Here is a 17,260-nt window from a genome sequence, read left to right on the forward strand (position 1 = left end):
ATTTTGGGGACTTCCAATACTAGCGGGCTGGGGTGGGGTTTATTGCCTTATCTGCATGAAAATGTGCAAACATTCGATTTTATGAAGGTGGCTTGATTAGGGGGTCAACAGAATAAAAAATGGCACTAACTTGTGAAGAAAGCAGTAATATCTATCCTTTGGAGCTTTTGCTAAAAACTTGTTCTGTTGCAGAGCTCAAAGCAACAATTAATTTCAGTTTCTCAGGCTGGTTGAATATCAGAGCCCCCACTGACTGCTGTGGGTTCTTCTGCTTACCCCTATTTACTACAGGACACAATATAGATGTGACCTTGCTACAGAAAAACAGATTTCACAGGTTATTTGGTTGACCCAAGACAGTCAATGTAAAGGTGACCAGTCAACAAAATAAATTGTCTACCATTGTTGACCTCTTGTAAATGCTAGTTGCCCTGCTAATCTGATTAATTCTTAGAAGTGGGTCAGTAATGGCAGCCTGTATATTTTAGTGAGGACTGGCTTCTGTTCTTGTTGTTTATAATTACATTGTTTGCAGAGTGCCTAAAATTCTTTATATCTTCAGGTAACAGAGGCCTATAAGAATTACGAGTTTGGAAAAGTTATACGTCTGCTGGAGGCCCTGATCACCAGAGACCTGTCAAGCTTCTACTTCAGTATAATAAAAGACCGGTAAATCTATTATTATTTTTATTTATTACACAGTATTAATATAGCGCTGACATATTACGCAGCGCTGTACAAAGTCCATGGTCATGTCACTAGCTGTCCCTCAAAGGGGCTCACAATCTAATGTCCCTACCATAGTCATATGCCATTAATGTAGTCTTAAGGACAATTTTGGGGGGAAGCCAAATCACCTGACTGCATATTTTTGGAATGTGGGAGGAAACCCGAGTACCCGGAGGAAACCCACACAAACACGGGGAGAACCTGCAAACTCCAATGCAGATAGTGTACTGGCTGAAATTCAAACCTGGGACCCAGTGCTGCAAAGGCCAGAGTGCTGACCACTGAGCAACCGTGCTGCCCAAAATCTATTACCTACAATACACAGAGCCACATACTTAGCATGTCATAATTCATTCATATCATAATTCATTTGTGGAGTTCACAGTACAATGCAGTAAAACTGTGACCTGTGTCTTTTTAATATGAAAACCTGGATGCCAGCTTTATTGGCTGTTGTATAAATACGTGAATCTCTGTTCAATTTTTTCAGAACTTTCCCCAGTCTGCCAAATAGATGCTTGCACAGCAGATACGCAGACTCATTTACCTGCCAATCATTTAATTTTGTTCAATAAGTTTTGTGATTCACACAACCTGCTACAATGGATAGCCAGCAGGGTAATACTAATATTTCATAGTTTATCTTCAGTTTCTTTTGTTACTTGCCTGCTTGGTCACACCAGTCACTTTGCTCACTATGTGCACCTCCTCTGTCCCATTTTCCACCTACCAGATAAAAGCAAAAATGTACAATAATTGGTTTCACCTTCCCCTATTGCACTATTTCTCTTTCATACAGAAGCTCGGAGCAGATTGTATATATAGAGCAGTCTTTTTAGACCTTTTTAGCATGGGGGAACTCTTGAATTAACTTTCAGGTCTTTGGGGAACCTCTTCTATAATTCCTATATCCACAGCTCACAGTATATTAGTGTGATGGTCAGTGGGAAGAATTCCTCTTACATTGCTGGCCATTGGGAAGAATGTCACCCTTACAGATAGCCAAAAAGATCATTGGTGTCACTTAAACTGACCTGAGAGGTACAAACTGCTCATTGCTCAAGAAACCTCCAGCAAACTTTGAAGGGACCCTAGATTTCCATGGAGCCCTGAGTGAGGAACACTGCCTTGAGTATGACTATTATAAGGTCTGTGCATTATGATCCTTTGTGATTTAGACTGCCATGTCCTTAACATTTCAGACTTTACTGCGAAGAGGAGAAAGACCCTAAGCGGCGATCCTGTCAGACGGTCTTGTCTGCAGCTTTGGATATAGTGGTTCGCTCATTTGCACCAATCCTTCCTCACCTAGCGGAAGAGGTGTTCCAGTATCTGCCTTATAAGAAAGGTATTTAATACTTCTGTAAAACTTAATATCCAGGGACTTTCAAAACTTTTTTAAAACTGCTTGATACAGGTGACAGGTACACTTATTAATAATACAACCCTTCCCTGTGTCACTTGTCCTGTTTCAGCAGAGAACCAGAGTGTTTTCCATGGTGGCTGGATCGTGTCCAATTCTGTGTGGAGGAAACCCGGCCTTGTAGAAGCCGTGGAGGCTGCTTGTTCCATAAGAGACGTCTTCCTGGGTGCCATCGCTGGAAAGAATATGGCCGAGTATGAACTTGCTATTGTCATCGAGCCCGGACTGTTGTTTGAGTTGATGGAGGTGAGCATGGCCCAGGTTCTGCTAATGTGCAGCCTATGTAATGTACATATTTTAAACAGCACAGCTAGACAAGATGGAAGAAGGTGGCTCATTGTAATTGTTCTGCTTTAAGAAAACATCAGGGGTCTATTCATCCTCTAATATCACCTCATCAAACACAGACTGTGCTTATGAGCGTCTACCCTGGACCGGAACAAACATTAGACTGTATGTAAGTGTGGAGAAAAATATAAAAAAAATGCAAATACATCAATACAGTTACCGGTTAACATAATATTTTTTGCTGTAGATGGCCTTCAATGTATAGCTGTGTGTATCAAGGTATAACTATAGAAATAACTATCACATCTTTTTATGCACTGATATCTCCAGTGCTGTGAATCTTTTAGATTTGTCACTGACAGATTGCTCCACAATGTTTTCTCTCACAGACGTTGCAAGCAGAGGAGACCTCCAGCACTTCACAGCTCAATGAATTATTAATGGTCTCTCAGACCAGCCTGGTGACAGAGTTACCGGTAGATCTACACGCGGATGCCAGTGTGCTCAAAGGATCTTTCCTTATCAACTTAGAAGGTAGGAAAACCTGACTGAGGCTTTGTACACATCAGATCATTCTCGTCCGATAATCGCCTCAGGGCTAGTATTGGACGAAATACTTATGTGTGTACAGCGCTCGTCCAACGTCGTTCATAGATCCATCCTGGCGGATCCATAAACAGTGACGGACTGCAAAACCAGTGTAGGGGAGAGAGTGCAACAGGGCGCCACTCGCTCGTTTTCCCTCTCCATAGTGCAGAATGACACTGTACATACATCACTTGTTCAGTCTTTTGTCGTCAGAAAGATCCTTTTCAATGACAAAAGTCTAATGTGTGTACCCAGCCTTATTATTGCCACAACATACAACGGTCTGTTGCTCAAATTTCCTTATGTGTAACTATTCAAACTCTTAATTGTTCTCAGGCGGAGACATCTGCGAGGATGAGGTGTATAAAGTTGTGATTCAGAAAAGCACCAAAGAGCGCTGCCCCCGCTGCCGGAAATACACCACCACTTCTGCACTGACGCCTTGTCCCCGGTGCCTGGAGGCCATCGCTGGGAAATGGAGCCAGTAATATAGAGGACTCTGGAGGAAGAGACATATGTCTGCAGAGGACTCTGGAGGAAGATAGATATGTCTTCAGAGTAGAGAATGGTAATATGGACTTCCTGTCAAAGGTCCCACACTGGTAAACGGCCGGAAAGCATCTGACAAATGATGATGCAAAAGTACAAGTGGCCTTTAGCGGGCAGGGAAGATCACTGGAAGGTTTCACTTGTTCAGTCTCTTGAGCAGCTTCGCACCTTTATACTTCATTCTAGTAGAGCATGATAGGATAGGAAATCCAACATATGCAAAAGTATTATTAACCAAGCCTGGTCTACATATGCTAAGTTATTATAAAAGGTATTCTTTACCCTAAAGGGTGCTTGTCACTGGAAAAGGAAAAAATTATTTTGTAGGCAGAGCAAATAGTCAATCAGTTGGGTATCTCCCAAACCAATCCAGTCTGTAAAATGTCTACAAACACCTCCCTGCTAGTTGTCCTGGCTCCTTAATCAATGTTTTGAGCTCTCTGGATTGAACAGTGAAAACCAGTGTGCCCAAAGAATGGCACTCCAACACCTGGCACTCCTTGGGGTTTACAGGTGATAAGATGATTTTGTTTTATAAATTTAATTGAATAATGATGGGCCATGGTAGATGACCAGACCAGGGTGTGCAGTGTACAATGACCCAGATAATCTCTATCCTTGTATATTTTCTATACAGTCTTCAGAATCTGCAGATTTATGTTTAATAATTGTATCTGATTATCAGGCCATATTTTTTTATTTAAGTAATAAATATGTTGATAGGTACCATTCCTGCCTCTCTTCCTATATTGCTACAACAGGAATATGCAGTCCAGTTTTGGGCACCACAAAAGGGATAATATGGAATTGTAGAAAGTGCAGAAAAGGGCAACTAAACTAATAAAAGGGGCGATTACTCCGTAATCTGCTTTTAAATTTCCCGCCCGGCGGAGAAGCACCCTGCCATCACAGCGGGATCCTGAGATCGCCGCTGGAGTGCGGGATAAGGTAAGAGGGACCCTCAAAAGGTACCCCGAGTGTGACTCGGGATTATGGCTTTTTGCAATTTTTTCCACCCCGAGTCACACTCGGGAATACCGCTAGGGGGGTTAAAGCAGATCTACACTGATCGATTTTATAAGTGACATTGCTGACCAGGTTCTATATAATACAGCTTGCTGGTTGGTGTTGTGATCCTCTGCTAATACCCTGACCCAGAATGAGTATACAACTTGGCACGCAGTTATCGCCATGCTTGTTTCAGGTTTGTGAATGGGACGACTGAAGCCAAATAACCAGCTTTACATTCTGACAATTAGCATTCTGCAGAAAGATCAGCAGTAGCAGCCTAAATCATCCCTCAGTAGAGTTCAACCTTTAATTTTTAGGTTGGATGTGAATAGATCTGAAATATTTTCTATGGACTGACTAATATTATTGGATGCATGAATAAGTGCGTACACCTAAACTAAATTCCAATTACTTAAGAACATCATACATCTTACTGGGCAATATATGAACTGGATCAGATTGTGTAAGCAGATCTACCTGTGTGTGCTAACCCAAAGTTGACCTACCTGTGTTTTTATAAATCCAGAATGAGACAAAGCCGGTCTGCTTTTTAGGCTGAAGATGGAGCATCATCTGTTATTCCTACAAGGACACATGACATCAGGTAATTTTCAGTTTTATTTAATACTATAATCTGATACATTTATAGTAGACAATGCAATCTGACTTTAAATAAAAGTTGCCCCGTTCCTGCATTGGTCGGGCTAAGACATGGCTATAGAACGCTCGCTACAATTCAAGGTGTATGTGCAGCTCTCTAGGATGCTGGCGGCTAGTAAGAGCACTTTGATTCCAGGAGTTAATATGGAAATCTGAGCGAGGACAATGTCGTGAGTTCTCCTTTACAGCCAGAGGACCTCTCCTACATTACAGTAAGCCAGGGTAATGTCTCTTCATCAATAGACCGGGATCGTGGCAGGACAGGTTCTCTTTGATCATGGATATTTGCATATTAATCTGTGATGGAACATTCTTTACAAGGACAAAATTGATATTTTGCTGGTTTCTGAAGGGGGGCTCCAATAGTTAGGAATTTCCACCAGAATTCCAAGCTCCGCCCAATGGCAAAATATATTTCAAAGCTATGTGATGGTTTCTTCCTTCTCTATAATACCAAACTCTTACTGAGGAAGTCAAGCTGCGAGACGGTGACACCTTCTTGGTGGGGGTAAGCAAGGACACAAATCGCAATCTCTCTCTCCACTGGAGCCTCAGAGATACAAGAAGCTGGACGGCCATTCATCCCAGTGCTGGGGAAGTTTGATTAGTGGTGAGTTAGGATGTAGATGGCTGGTTTAGTCTTCATGTAGAATGCAGTCCTAAACTGTGCACAGATGTCACAATGCAGACATGGCCTCCACCGCTTCTATGAGGTTCAGGGCCAGGTTGTATTGGCCATTGTTCTCAGGAAGAAGTTCCACTACTTTGTCCACCATTTTGGCCGTGGTGGGGATTGGCACGTCCGTGTTCTGGAGGTCTTGTGGATCCTAAATGTAAAAAAAAAGTATTTAGTAGACTGCAACCCTGAGACCTCTATCCTCTGCATCCTGGGACAACTAAAACAGGAACCACAGCAACCAATCAGATTCTATCTTCTATTCTTTAAAGCTGACCTGTCATCAGCTTTAAAGTTTTTTTTTTGTTTTTTTTTACCTTTTACATTTAAAAAATATCAGGTGCTGTATCATCAGAGGCTTTCCTCAAATGTATAAAAAAACAAGCGCTCAATCTCACACATGTGCAGAGAGAGATCATTTGGAGGAAGATGCCATACCAGATCCTGTGCAGGATCATGAAGACCCCTAAAGAACATGGAGCCCCAGAAAATAGAAGGAAGCCAAAACAAAACAGGAGGTAGCTGTACCAGACTCCCACCAGGAATTGATGGTCACATAAAATATGCACACACAAAAAAAGTTTGTATAAAAATTGATACACATTAAGATTATTTTTAATGAAATAAATTTAAAATTCACAACCGAAGCACTGAAGTTATCTCTGCAGCTCATCTCCCCGTCCCAGGCATGTGGGAGGGAATCAGCAGCTCTTCATTCCTTGCACCCCCTCCCAGCAAATGCTCAGCTAGCCTTGTCTTTGCCTTTCATGTGGTGTGGCAGCAGCTCAGCTGGCCCTCCTGGCCCCAAATATTATTACAGCCACACCTTTTATATAATCCTTTCTGTACTTGCTCTGCTGATGTTTCCCCACCTGGGATTTACAGGCTCACTCACCATTGCTTTGACCCAGGTACAGAGGGTTGGTGGCAGTCTGGCCAGCAGCTCCATGCCTTCCTTTGTCTGTGTGTGCAGCAGTGCGTGTGCCAGTCTCTGTCCACATATGACCAGCAGTTGGGATGCCAGCACCTCCTTATCCAGCACTTGTAGGATGGCCTAGCAGAAAAATACAAAGCGCAATATAATGTCACAGATCATCTCACACTAAGAATCGCTAGTGACTTCAAGGACCCAGAACCCTTTACTTCAAGCTGAACTCTAGTCAAAAATACCAAGATAAAAATGTACAACCTTTAAACCAATCCAGCTTGTGTTCCAATATTTGCCTTTCAAACATTCTCCCAACAGTACCTTTTTCTACCACTAGATGGCCCCAGCCTAATAGCATCTTTCAGTCCACTTCCTCTGAGCCCCCTGGACCAGCTACTTGTGCTGCTTCTTTCTCTCATGGTCTAGCACTGCTATACAGGCAGTAAAGGGGGCTGTTACCAGGCCAGGTTTAAATATACTCCTTTATTCTAAATAAACAAAAGTAATGATTTAATAATTTATATCATCCTGGAGTAAATCTTTCACTGTAATCTGCATGCTTGTTCCAGGTCATTGTCCTCAATTGGCTGATTAATGAGAATCTGCACAAAGCAAAGCTCTCATTTCAGACAAGTGGTCATGGTTTAAAGCTTAGTGCAGGTGGTGCTAATTCTCCATAATATAATTTTACTCCTGGTGGATTCTGGGTAACACTTACCTCTACTGCCAGGTGGTCAAAGCCGTGGTTGTAGAGCTCACACACATAGTGGCGTCGCAGTGTGTCTTCACTCACTTGAAGATGTGATGCCAGATCCACAGCAAGCGCAGGCCAGTCCACCCGATTACCGGGCACTTCGGCCATCGCTTCTTCTGATTTCACCGTAATTTGTGTTTGGAACTGAGCCTGGACAGCAGCGCTGATCACCTTCATTAGGAACTGGGGACACAGCAGAGGACGGGGACACTTTAGGGTCAAAAAGGTAAACTATGCACACAAATAACATGCAGCGCCTCCTGCTGGTAGAAGCTGGAGTTAAAAGTAAACTTTACCATGAAAATGTTCAATTCACAATTATCACTCACCAGAGCAATTTAACTACAGGGGGTCCCGTTTGTCACAGTATAGGTGCAAGAAATGCATGTATGGAACATGCAGACTGATTTCCGATTGCTTTAGTGAGTCCTAAATAATCTATATAGACCCAGACACATTTACATAGGTGTGAGAGTCTGATGTTCACAAATTTTGTGTATGAGGGTTATACTGGGTTTTGGGCCCAAGACTCCAAAACCTGGTACTTATCAACAACTAAATTGTCACTTGGTGCCCGCTAATTAAAACTGGAAAATTAAACCTTGAGATGTACCCAGGAAGAAAAGCCAACCTGTAACCTTACCTTAACATCCAACCCCTAATCGTAAAATGATACCCCCCCTGCACATAACCCCCAAATCCTTAAAAAAGATCATGCAATGTGGAGCCACAGCTCTAAAAAACAGCAGAAGACAACAGACTGATCACGGATCAGTGGTCTCGCTGAAGCTGATCTTTTCCCTCCCTATTACTGACTTTCAATGGCTTGTATTGCTTTGTATAGAAGCATCTTGGTTTGGCTTACTCATGTCAGGGCTGTCCCCTTATTAACTAGTGTTCCAATGACGGAAGGCGCTAATGATCAAGAAGAAGTAAGAGAAATACAGGAATCTCAGATCTCCACAACATAAAAAGCAGAAACACTGCCAGTCCTCAGGTACAGCTTCCTCTCCAGCAAGGAGAACAGTGACATCACCAAATCTGAGACGAGCAATCACAGGCAGCAGTGCCTTTAAATCTCAATAACCTTAGCTTGCCACCATTAAACTTTCTTGCGTAGCAACAATCGGTTATATAGAAAGGATCATCATAGATACCTGTTGTCGGAGGCTGACCAGGCTGGGGTCCATTTCTCCGCTCGGCAACAGCTGAATTGATGTGAGGTCTTTAAAGAAGGCGTTTTTTCCCTATAAAATACAGAAATAAGCAACATTACAACAACAGGAACATCCGTGCACCTGATGTTTTACCCTGCAAAGCACCTGGGCCTGTGTCCTTCAGAAGGCCAAAAAGAAGAATTGTGATGTGTAAATATCAGTGAAGTGCAATGCATCAATAAAAACAAGAGAACGCTAGCGCTCACCTTACTGTCGAAGAGAGACAAAGGCTTAACTGACTTGAGTGAGAAGTTCATAATGGCGTACATGATGACTGAGAGCACATACTGATGTTCTACCAGGGGGTAGTGAATGTGCTTCTGCTCCAGAGCCAATTCTACAATTGATTCGGGACCTTCTACCGCCATCCAGGAGTCTTCTACCTCCAGCACCGGGGCCAACATCTCCTCACTGCTGACGTCAGCCTGTAGACAGCAGCAAACAATCTGTCATTGGGATGTATGTGTACAGAAAAAATATTTACAGGTAGTCCCTGGGTTACATACGAGATAGAGAATGTAAGTTTGTTCTTAAGTTGAATTTGTATGTAAGTTGAAACAGGATCATTATTTTAATACATTCAAATAGGACAGATGTTTGTCTCAACATATTATTAGGCTGCATGGTGTCAGTTATTGTATAAAATCCTTACTGTGAGTTAATCACAAACAAAGCAAAACAAAAAATCTTCATGGTGCCTTGACATTCAATAACTTATGCAAAAAGAAACAACTGCAGAGTTTGTCTTCGTCGTTAAAGAGTTACAAGATGTTACAGAACAGCAAAAGATTTCTTGTGCCAATCATGCGAACCACCCCCTCCCCCATCAAGCCTCTGTCCTGCACACTAACGAGTTCGAATCTAGGAGTCATCCGTATGTCAGATGTCTTTAACTCAGGGACCACCTGCATTTTTACTTTGTACATTTTTATTATATCTGACCCAGCCCCTCACCTTCCCTCCCTACATTTCTCAACCCTTTTAGCCCAGAGGAACCCTTAGAATAGTGTGAAAAATGTCACCCTCACAGTGGTGGTCCAAATGCCATTCTCATAAACGGCTTAAAAGGATCATTAGTGTCATGCTTGTGGCTCTGCCGAGGGGTGTTAGGCCTGGGACTAACTCCGCACCATTGGATGAGAGGACGGTAAGCTGCAGTGTGAGGAACCCTAAAGTTGCATGGAATCCGAGTTGGGAATGGGTTCCATGGAGGATCATTTGAGCCACCGCCCTGAGTCTGCTGGGGTTGGTGATCTCAAATCAAAGATGGCGACACCCAGCATCAGTCGTAGGGTTTTGGATGAAAACTTTTACAGAATAAAGCTCATCTCAGAGCAAACATCACCTCCCACCCCTTTCACCCATCCTGCATGACTTTTTTCTTAAATCCGAAACCCTCCATTCAGGTCCTTTAACAACACAGTTTCTAGGTGTGGGGGGAGGTTGTTATTCACGATATCATCACCTGCAGAATCCTGAGAAACGCAACCATTGGGCAGCCAACAAGAAATCCACATCATGCAGGCAATTAACCTGGACACCCCAAAAAATAAATCAAAGAAGACCCAGTACCAGAGTGTCATGTGACCATGGTGGCTTTGGAAAATTAGGAGGGGTATTTGTTTTAATGCCAGCATTTAGCTAGTAAGGGGGGGGGGGGGGGGTGATAATAGAACAACTTTAAATTATATGTACAAAATACAATACACATCTAATCCTAAGGAAGATTCAGAAATGAATGTAGGTGACAGGGTCACTTTCGGAATCCATATTTGATGCTAATCCCTACACTTTTATAATAATGGAGGGATAAAGAAACAGACATGGAAGATCAGGAAAGTCAGGGTTACCTCCATCATTATTTGTAGGAGATCAGAGCAGCTTCCCAGGAAGGAGGTCATAGAGGTGTCACTCATACCCACATCCTGTAACGAAGAGACAACAAAACTTTAATTATTTTACTGGCATATTCTAATGATTAATATTATTACACAGTATTTATATAACGCTGACATATTACACAGCGCTGTACAAAGTCCATAGCCGTGTCACTAGCTGTACCTCAAAGGAAATCACACTCTAATGTCCCTACCATAGTCATATGTCATTAATACAGTCTAGGGTCAATTGGGGGGGGGGGGGCAATTACTATAACTGCATGTTTTTGGAATGTGGGGTTACCGGAGTGATCACAGTAATGAAATCTGTTCTTCCTGACACTGATGTGACTGAGACAACTTCACCATTACATATACAGGATCTGCTTCCTGTTTGCACATTCTTGGCCATACGTGATTCATACAGCATGCACAGTTACAATTATCTTTACTGAGCTTTTTCTATTGTGGGATTGTACATTAGCTGCAGTGCATGTGCTAGTAACATTATTTGGCAATCAACATTAACATCCCAGCCTGTGGATGGGCAGTGCAAGGATAAGTGACACATTGGTGAACTCAACGAATCACCGAAATATGTAACTTTATGTCTGGAATTCCTCCTAAAAAAAAAAATAATAGCAGTGTATGTGAAGGTGCCTAGGCACACCTGCCCTTCTAGCTTTACCAATTTGTATATCTGTAGTGTAAGGGCTATGAGTGATAAGTCTCAGGAGATCTGGAGCAAGATTCCGTGGTATCACTACCATACTGCCCACTGTTCTCCTTGCTGGAGGCTCTGCCATGAGGAAGCAAATCCCTGCCTTGAGCAAAATGGCCTCCATACAGAGACCATGTAGAGCAAGGCATGATTAGGCGTTGCTTTGCCCTCTGCCGGCCTTCTTATCTTCATTGCACCTTTCAGGTTTATATACAAAATGTCTGTGACTGATTATACATCGTACGTTATTACCCCATTCTGCCCCATAAATACCCAGGACGTACCCTCCTGCACAATCGGTCCTTCGGGGCTTTCCCAACCTAGAGAAGGAGACAGATGTTACACAGAGCACCCTGATAGAGATCACCTATATAATAAGAATTCTAACCCACACTGATAAGTGGTGCCAGGTACCAGATCCGATCAGTGCTCACCTTATCTATAAGATACGCGGAGGATGAAAACCGTTTTATAATGAAGGTGCTCCACATCATCAGAGACAGACCTAGAACAACAAGAACCCAAAACACCAAATCAGCCCAATTATTGACCATTAACTGATGTCAGTCATGTCTCCCATTCACTCTTCAAGATTTTATAGAAAACATATTTTGTAGTTGCCTCATATTCATCTGAATCCTTCTTACAATAAAAGGAGAAATGGCTCCTTGGGAAACCCCAGGGTTCATCCAGAGGTTGCTGGGGGTTCCTTGAGTAATAAGCAGTTTGACTCTCAGGTCAGTTTAACTGACACCAATGATCATTTTGGTTATCTGTAAGGGTGACATTCTTCCCACTGGCCCCCACTCTAATATACTGTGAGCTGTGGATATAATAATTATAGAAGGGATTCCCCAAAGACCTGAAAGGTATTTCAAGGGTCAACAAAGGCTGCTTCAAGGTAATATCGGATGGACGGTGGGAATAAGTCTTCCCGGGCAGTTTCTGATGTCTGACAGGTGATCGGCAGCCCCGACCGCCACACTGGTCCCGGCGTCTCAACATTAGACAGTGTGAGGGACTAAACCGCTCACTACTGCCCCCATTTATTCTTTATGAGCAACTACAGCTTGGACACTACATGTACCATTCTCATTCGTAAGCAGTGTGTGGCCCTAGCAGCAAAGGAGCAGAATCAGAGAACTGTAACCCAATATTGTATCAGGACAACAGAACCAAGGCTATGGCCAGCCCTTCTCCTATTCTACATAACACAGGGGGAATGTTGACGTTATAGATAACAGCAAACAATGTCACTGATAAAAGGCAGAACTAATGAGATAAATTATCAGCTCACAGGATTTCTTGCAGGATTAGCAGAAGTGATTAAATTGCTAAAAACTGTTCAGCCATTTTCTCATATATAGAGCCCTGGTAGTGTCACTCCACTGTTCTGTTTCCTGCCTGTTATCATTCCTCCCTGACCAGGGGGTTTATTTTTTGTGTTACCACATACCGAACTGGACATGTGCATTGCCGATTCTCTTCAAATGGTCCACAGACTGGAGGAGAAACTGAGCTTCCTGCAGAGAGAAAACACCTATAAAAATCATATATAAAATTGGTCATCTGCACAAAGAGCTTGTACTACACATCACCTCCCCCAATGCTGCAAGCTAAACTCCAGCCAAACCTCCACAAACACAGATATATATATTTATTATGTGGGAGCTGTCTGATCTGATGAGAGCTGTCGGCGCACATATACAGTGATAGGTAAATCCATGCTGGTAATGTATACAATACGCAGGCTTTTACCTCTGGATCTTTGTTCCACTGCACCACGTACTCCCAGCAGCAGTGAGCATGTAACACGTCCAGATCCAGGCTACAAGGGAAATGCTGGTAGACCAAGCTCAGCAATTCCAACACTAAAATAAAGAGAAAACAGTTTGGTGATTAGGATTCAAAGCTGACGTATAAGTGATAATATAGCAAAAAGAAAACACAAAAAGAATGAGAAAAGACCTGTCTATGGCGACTGCCTGTGAAAAGCATATAGAACTATGTACAGATGCTACATAACTGTTGTCCATGACAAACCATTGGCATCGTCTCAGACGCCAATTTGGCATCTGTACAGTGGTCACCTGATTTTGTTTAGCAATGTTAGTGGATCATTGAAAGACCAACCTATGGAGAGGACATAGCGGGGTGGCTTCCGTTGGAACTCCCCTCTGTTCTCCATAAATCCTAAGAGTGCGGTCTGTACATACAATCATTTCACTTTTGCTGGTCACAAAAATAATCAGACCTTCCCTGTTCTGTCTATAGTGACCCTATAGGAGCCACATTTAATAAACATATAACGCTCAGAGGTTCACCTGTATGCTCTAATCTTCCCAAATCTGCTCCCCCTATGGTGACCCTATCTATAGAGACTGTGTAATAACCATACACGGCTTGGACCTTCCTATATCTGCTCTGTCTATAGTGACCCCTAACTGGGATGAAGTTATAATAAACACTGAATTCTCAGCCCCTGCCATATTTGCGGTGTCCTAGTCTAACATGCATTGTACAGACCAGTTGTGAAAATGGGGTGAGCAATATTTAGTCACCTTGCTCGTCACTGGTGCTTTCTCCGGCTGTCTCCAGGATTGCCACCGCTGAGCTCACTTCTCCGGACTCCTGTACATGGAGCGAGTCTCTTTTGTCTCGGGCCGCCTTCAGCAGATCAGGACTGATGTCTTGTTTAAAGACCCACTTGGCTACAGTGTCTGCAACACCACCTGGAACCAACATCAAAGAGATCAATGGGGTGCATTCAGCATTGTGGAATAGAATCGAGGGGACGGGGCTGCTTTTGTTTTATGGGTTAAAACCTTATAAAAAGTAGACATGGGTAGCTTGGTTGGTCCGTTAATAAGACTGGCACACCCCATACCCAATAGGGAGACTCAGGAGCTGGAAGAGCTCAGATAAACCTTTTTATTCTACCATTAGCTCCATATATATGTAGGTCTGATGGTCATGAACATTTACCTTGGCCTCCCAGCTACTGAGACTCTGTTTTGCAGCTGTCATGTCTGTCCTCCAGCTATGATAATTTGTGTACCTTATCTGCAGGAAGTGCAAATGTGTGCTTCCCTATGCAATGCAGGCCGATCATGGCTGCTGGGAGGGGACAACAGAGTGATATGCAGAGTTTTCTGAAAACATTCTAACATCCTGCCTCCGTATTCCTCCCAAAAATTCTCAACTCAGAAGTGGGCTGGGTGCCCTAATAAGTATTAGTTGCTGGGGATTTTCATGCAGTCTATCCCAGGGAACACCCTCATGTTATTATTATTATTATACAGTATTTATATAGCGCCATCATATTACCCAGCGCTGTACAAAGTCCATAGTCATGTCACTAACTGTCCCTCAAAGGAGCTCACAATCTAATGTCCCTACTGAGCCTCCATGATTGAGAGAACTGAAGGCCAATAAATGAAAGGGGGAGGAGCTAGATGATGCTGGACGTCCCACAGCCAGTAAATGAGGCGGGCTCAGATTTGCTGCAGCTTCAAATGCACAGTGCAAAAAGCCCACAGTGTGCTGTGAAATCAGGGTAAAGTCCAGGAGAGGAGGTGGTAGAACTAAGCAAGACTCAAATGAAGGCTGGAGAGTACATTTAATCGCTACAGAAACTAGTTATTTAGTGTACTTGCCAGACAACTAACATTTCTAGAAGGTGACAAAGCAATGGCAGCCTCCATGTATCGCTTATGGAAGGTTTGCTTTCTAGGACTGGCCCGACTCACCTTTTCCACCTTCCAGCAGCTTCTTGACAGAGAGTCTCCCAAGCGGCTCCACCTGAAGAGAGGATATTCTCGCCGTCTTCCTCACCCCCTTACACTGCAGCAATGTCTGTAGGATCAGGCAATCTTCCAGCTGCTTTAGTAGAAGTTTCCAATATTCTGTATCCAGCGACAGAGCTTCCCACGAGTCCGTCATTGACTCCACATCATCATCCTGCAAAGATTTAGGAAACTAACAGAAGACATAATATAAATGGTCACTGCAAAGCAGCAATACTTCTACCCACCACTAGAGAGGGCTAACACACAAAGCTGAACTCCAGGCTCATACAGAATAAAAACACAAACTGATGCAGCTCTGCATTCATTAATAAATCATTAAACTTATTTTTTAAATACCGGTAATACAGCTCTAAGAATTTGGCCTGGTATCAGCCTCTTGTTGTTCCAACTTGAAATGCGCAAGAAGTAAAAGCAACGCTAAGAGCTAATCAGTTTGTATGCTATGCAAAGTAAATGATGAGAGGAGGACAGAAAAAAAGAATTAGAGATGAGCTGCCTCTATTTTTACTGTCCAATCATAAGCTGGGGGAGGGACAAGACCAGTAAGTGTAACTGATCTGCAGAAGAGATAAATCCAGTCCTCTGATGTGGGGCAAAGCTATGTAATTCTCAGAACTGGATGGACAGCAATACACATCCATTGGGAGGTAAAAGTGCTTCCATATATGAAATGTGATCTGTGTTTTTAGCTATTTGCCTGGAGTTCAGCTTTTAAAGCTACTACTAGATTAGCAGGAAAGAAAAAATAAAGCTCAAATAAGTATTAAAGTTAAAAAAAAGGATATTTTCTAGGCTTCAGGCCATTACAGAATATCTTTGTAGAAAAAGCAACACTTTGATTGGTTTAAATTTTTCAAGCTCTCCAAGACTGGAGAATAGGGTAAACAGAATACCTAATAATCCCATAAATCCTGGGAACAGGAAGCAGGTTGTCCATACCAACTTAGCCATGCTGTGCACCTACCTTTTTCTCGGCCATTGCGCTGGTGATGCTGGTGGCAACTGAGTGCCCAACGTGTGCAGAAAGAAGAGCAGCTCCATTGCTGGAGGACTGGATGCATGCAGTACGCATATGCTGCCACCAGGGGGAGACAGACTGCAAGTCCCAGGACTGATCTATAGCCACTAGAGGACAGAAAAGAGAACCAGTCATGATAGAGATATGGGAGTGGACCTTGCTCACTTTTAAAGTGTTGCAGTCACTGCTCAGGTAAAACAGCTTTACAGGTCAGATGTTCTGAGTTCAAATGTAATATACTAATTCTAGGTGAATGACTCACTAGGAGCAGAAGCAAGGATAAAGTTGGCAATCCTAGTGCAAGTGTAAACAATACTCTCTGTATATGTTCTCCCAATCATTCCACCTTCCTCTGTCCATTTTATTGAAATTGTATATTGAAAATGATGAAATATCCATCCTATATGAGCCATTCTGTCCCCCCCCCTATTTAATGTACAGCGCTGCGTAACATGTTGGCGCTATATAAATCCTGTTTATTAATAATAATAATATTATTGCTGCACCCACCTTTCATGTTACTAAGCAGAGACAGCATGCTATGCAGGCAGCACAGGGATTGTGCGTTCTCCGTCATCTCTTTCTCCTTTGACAGCCAGACTTTGAGCAGCAGAGACTGAAGGAGACAATCAAGACAAATTTACATCATCAGAATTCACAGAGCAAACAACTGATTACTTGGAGGTGGTCCAATGATCCACATTTTGCAGCTCCTATTTATTATTATATAGGTTGTAAAAGCTGAAAACAGAGCAAAAAGAGCAAAAAATATTGGCACAGTAGGCAGAGAGGAGGGCAAATGACCAAATTATTGAAACATAGAAATTGATGGGAATGGACATTTGAATGGCACTGCATTGATTATAATTGATTTGCATTACAAGTTGGGCTCTTTGGTTGCCTAGTCTGAGAAATAAATGAAACCACAGGCGGCAGATTGCTGCAATTAGGAGTCATTGTAAAGCAACAATATAGGAAAATATGGGGCTGATATTGTGGAACAATGGCACCC

The 17,260-nt window shown here is 42.8% G+C and overlaps 2 protein-coding genes across 3 annotated transcripts in view; one reads left to right on the forward strand and one right to left on the reverse strand.

The window, feature by feature from the left end:
- The window catches only part of IARS2 (isoleucyl-tRNA synthetase 2, mitochondrial), a 47,607-nt gene extending 43,301 nt beyond the window's left edge, over window positions 1-4,306 (forward strand). Inside the window, exons 17-21 of the mRNA XM_072410295.1 lie at window positions 563-669; window positions 1,932-2,077; window positions 2,208-2,398; window positions 2,830-2,974; window positions 3,365-4,306. Coding sequence (XP_072266396.1) covers window positions 563-669; window positions 1,932-2,077; window positions 2,208-2,398; window positions 2,830-2,974; window positions 3,365-3,516 — 741 coding nt within the window. The 3' untranslated portion in view covers window positions 3,517-4,306. The remainder of the gene's footprint in view (window positions 1-562; window positions 670-1,931; window positions 2,078-2,207; window positions 2,399-2,829; window positions 2,975-3,364) is intronic.
- Window positions 4,307-5,188: 882 nt separating this feature from the next.
- RAB3GAP2 (RAB3 GTPase activating non-catalytic protein subunit 2) overlaps window positions 5,189-17,260 on the reverse strand; it is a 51,707-nt gene continuing 39,635 nt past the window's right edge. Inside the window, exons 21-34 of one of the 2 annotated variants that reach the window (XM_072409881.1) lie at window positions 16,759-16,864; window positions 16,195-16,355; window positions 15,171-15,381; window positions 13,983-14,153; window positions 13,180-13,292; window positions 12,878-12,944; window positions 11,856-11,926; window positions 11,706-11,741; window positions 10,674-10,748; window positions 9,030-9,248; window positions 8,764-8,853; window positions 7,571-7,789; window positions 6,820-6,978; window positions 5,189-6,075 (exon numbers count right to left, since the gene is read on the reverse strand). In XM_072409881.1, the coding sequence (XP_072265982.1) occupies window positions 5,926-6,075; window positions 6,820-6,978; window positions 7,571-7,789; window positions 8,764-8,853; window positions 9,030-9,248; window positions 10,674-10,748; window positions 11,706-11,741; window positions 11,856-11,926; window positions 12,878-12,944; window positions 13,180-13,292; window positions 13,983-14,153; window positions 15,171-15,381; window positions 16,195-16,355; window positions 16,759-16,864 (1,848 nt within the window). In that variant the 3' untranslated portion in view covers window positions 5,189-5,925. Of the gene's footprint in view, window positions 6,076-6,819; window positions 6,979-7,570; window positions 7,790-8,763; window positions 8,854-9,029; window positions 9,249-10,673; window positions 10,749-11,705; window positions 11,742-11,855; window positions 11,927-12,877; window positions 12,945-13,179; window positions 13,293-13,982; window positions 14,154-15,170; window positions 15,400-16,194; window positions 16,356-16,758; window positions 16,865-17,260 lie in introns of both variants that reach the window. The other variant, XM_072409880.1, reaches the window with a different exon arrangement.

This window comes from Pyxicephalus adspersus, chromosome 4 (genome assembly GCF_032062135.1).
Source record: "Pyxicephalus adspersus chromosome 4, UCB_Pads_2.0, whole genome shotgun sequence".
Classification (NCBI taxonomy): Eukaryota; Metazoa; Chordata; class Amphibia; order Anura; family Pyxicephalidae; genus Pyxicephalus; species Pyxicephalus adspersus.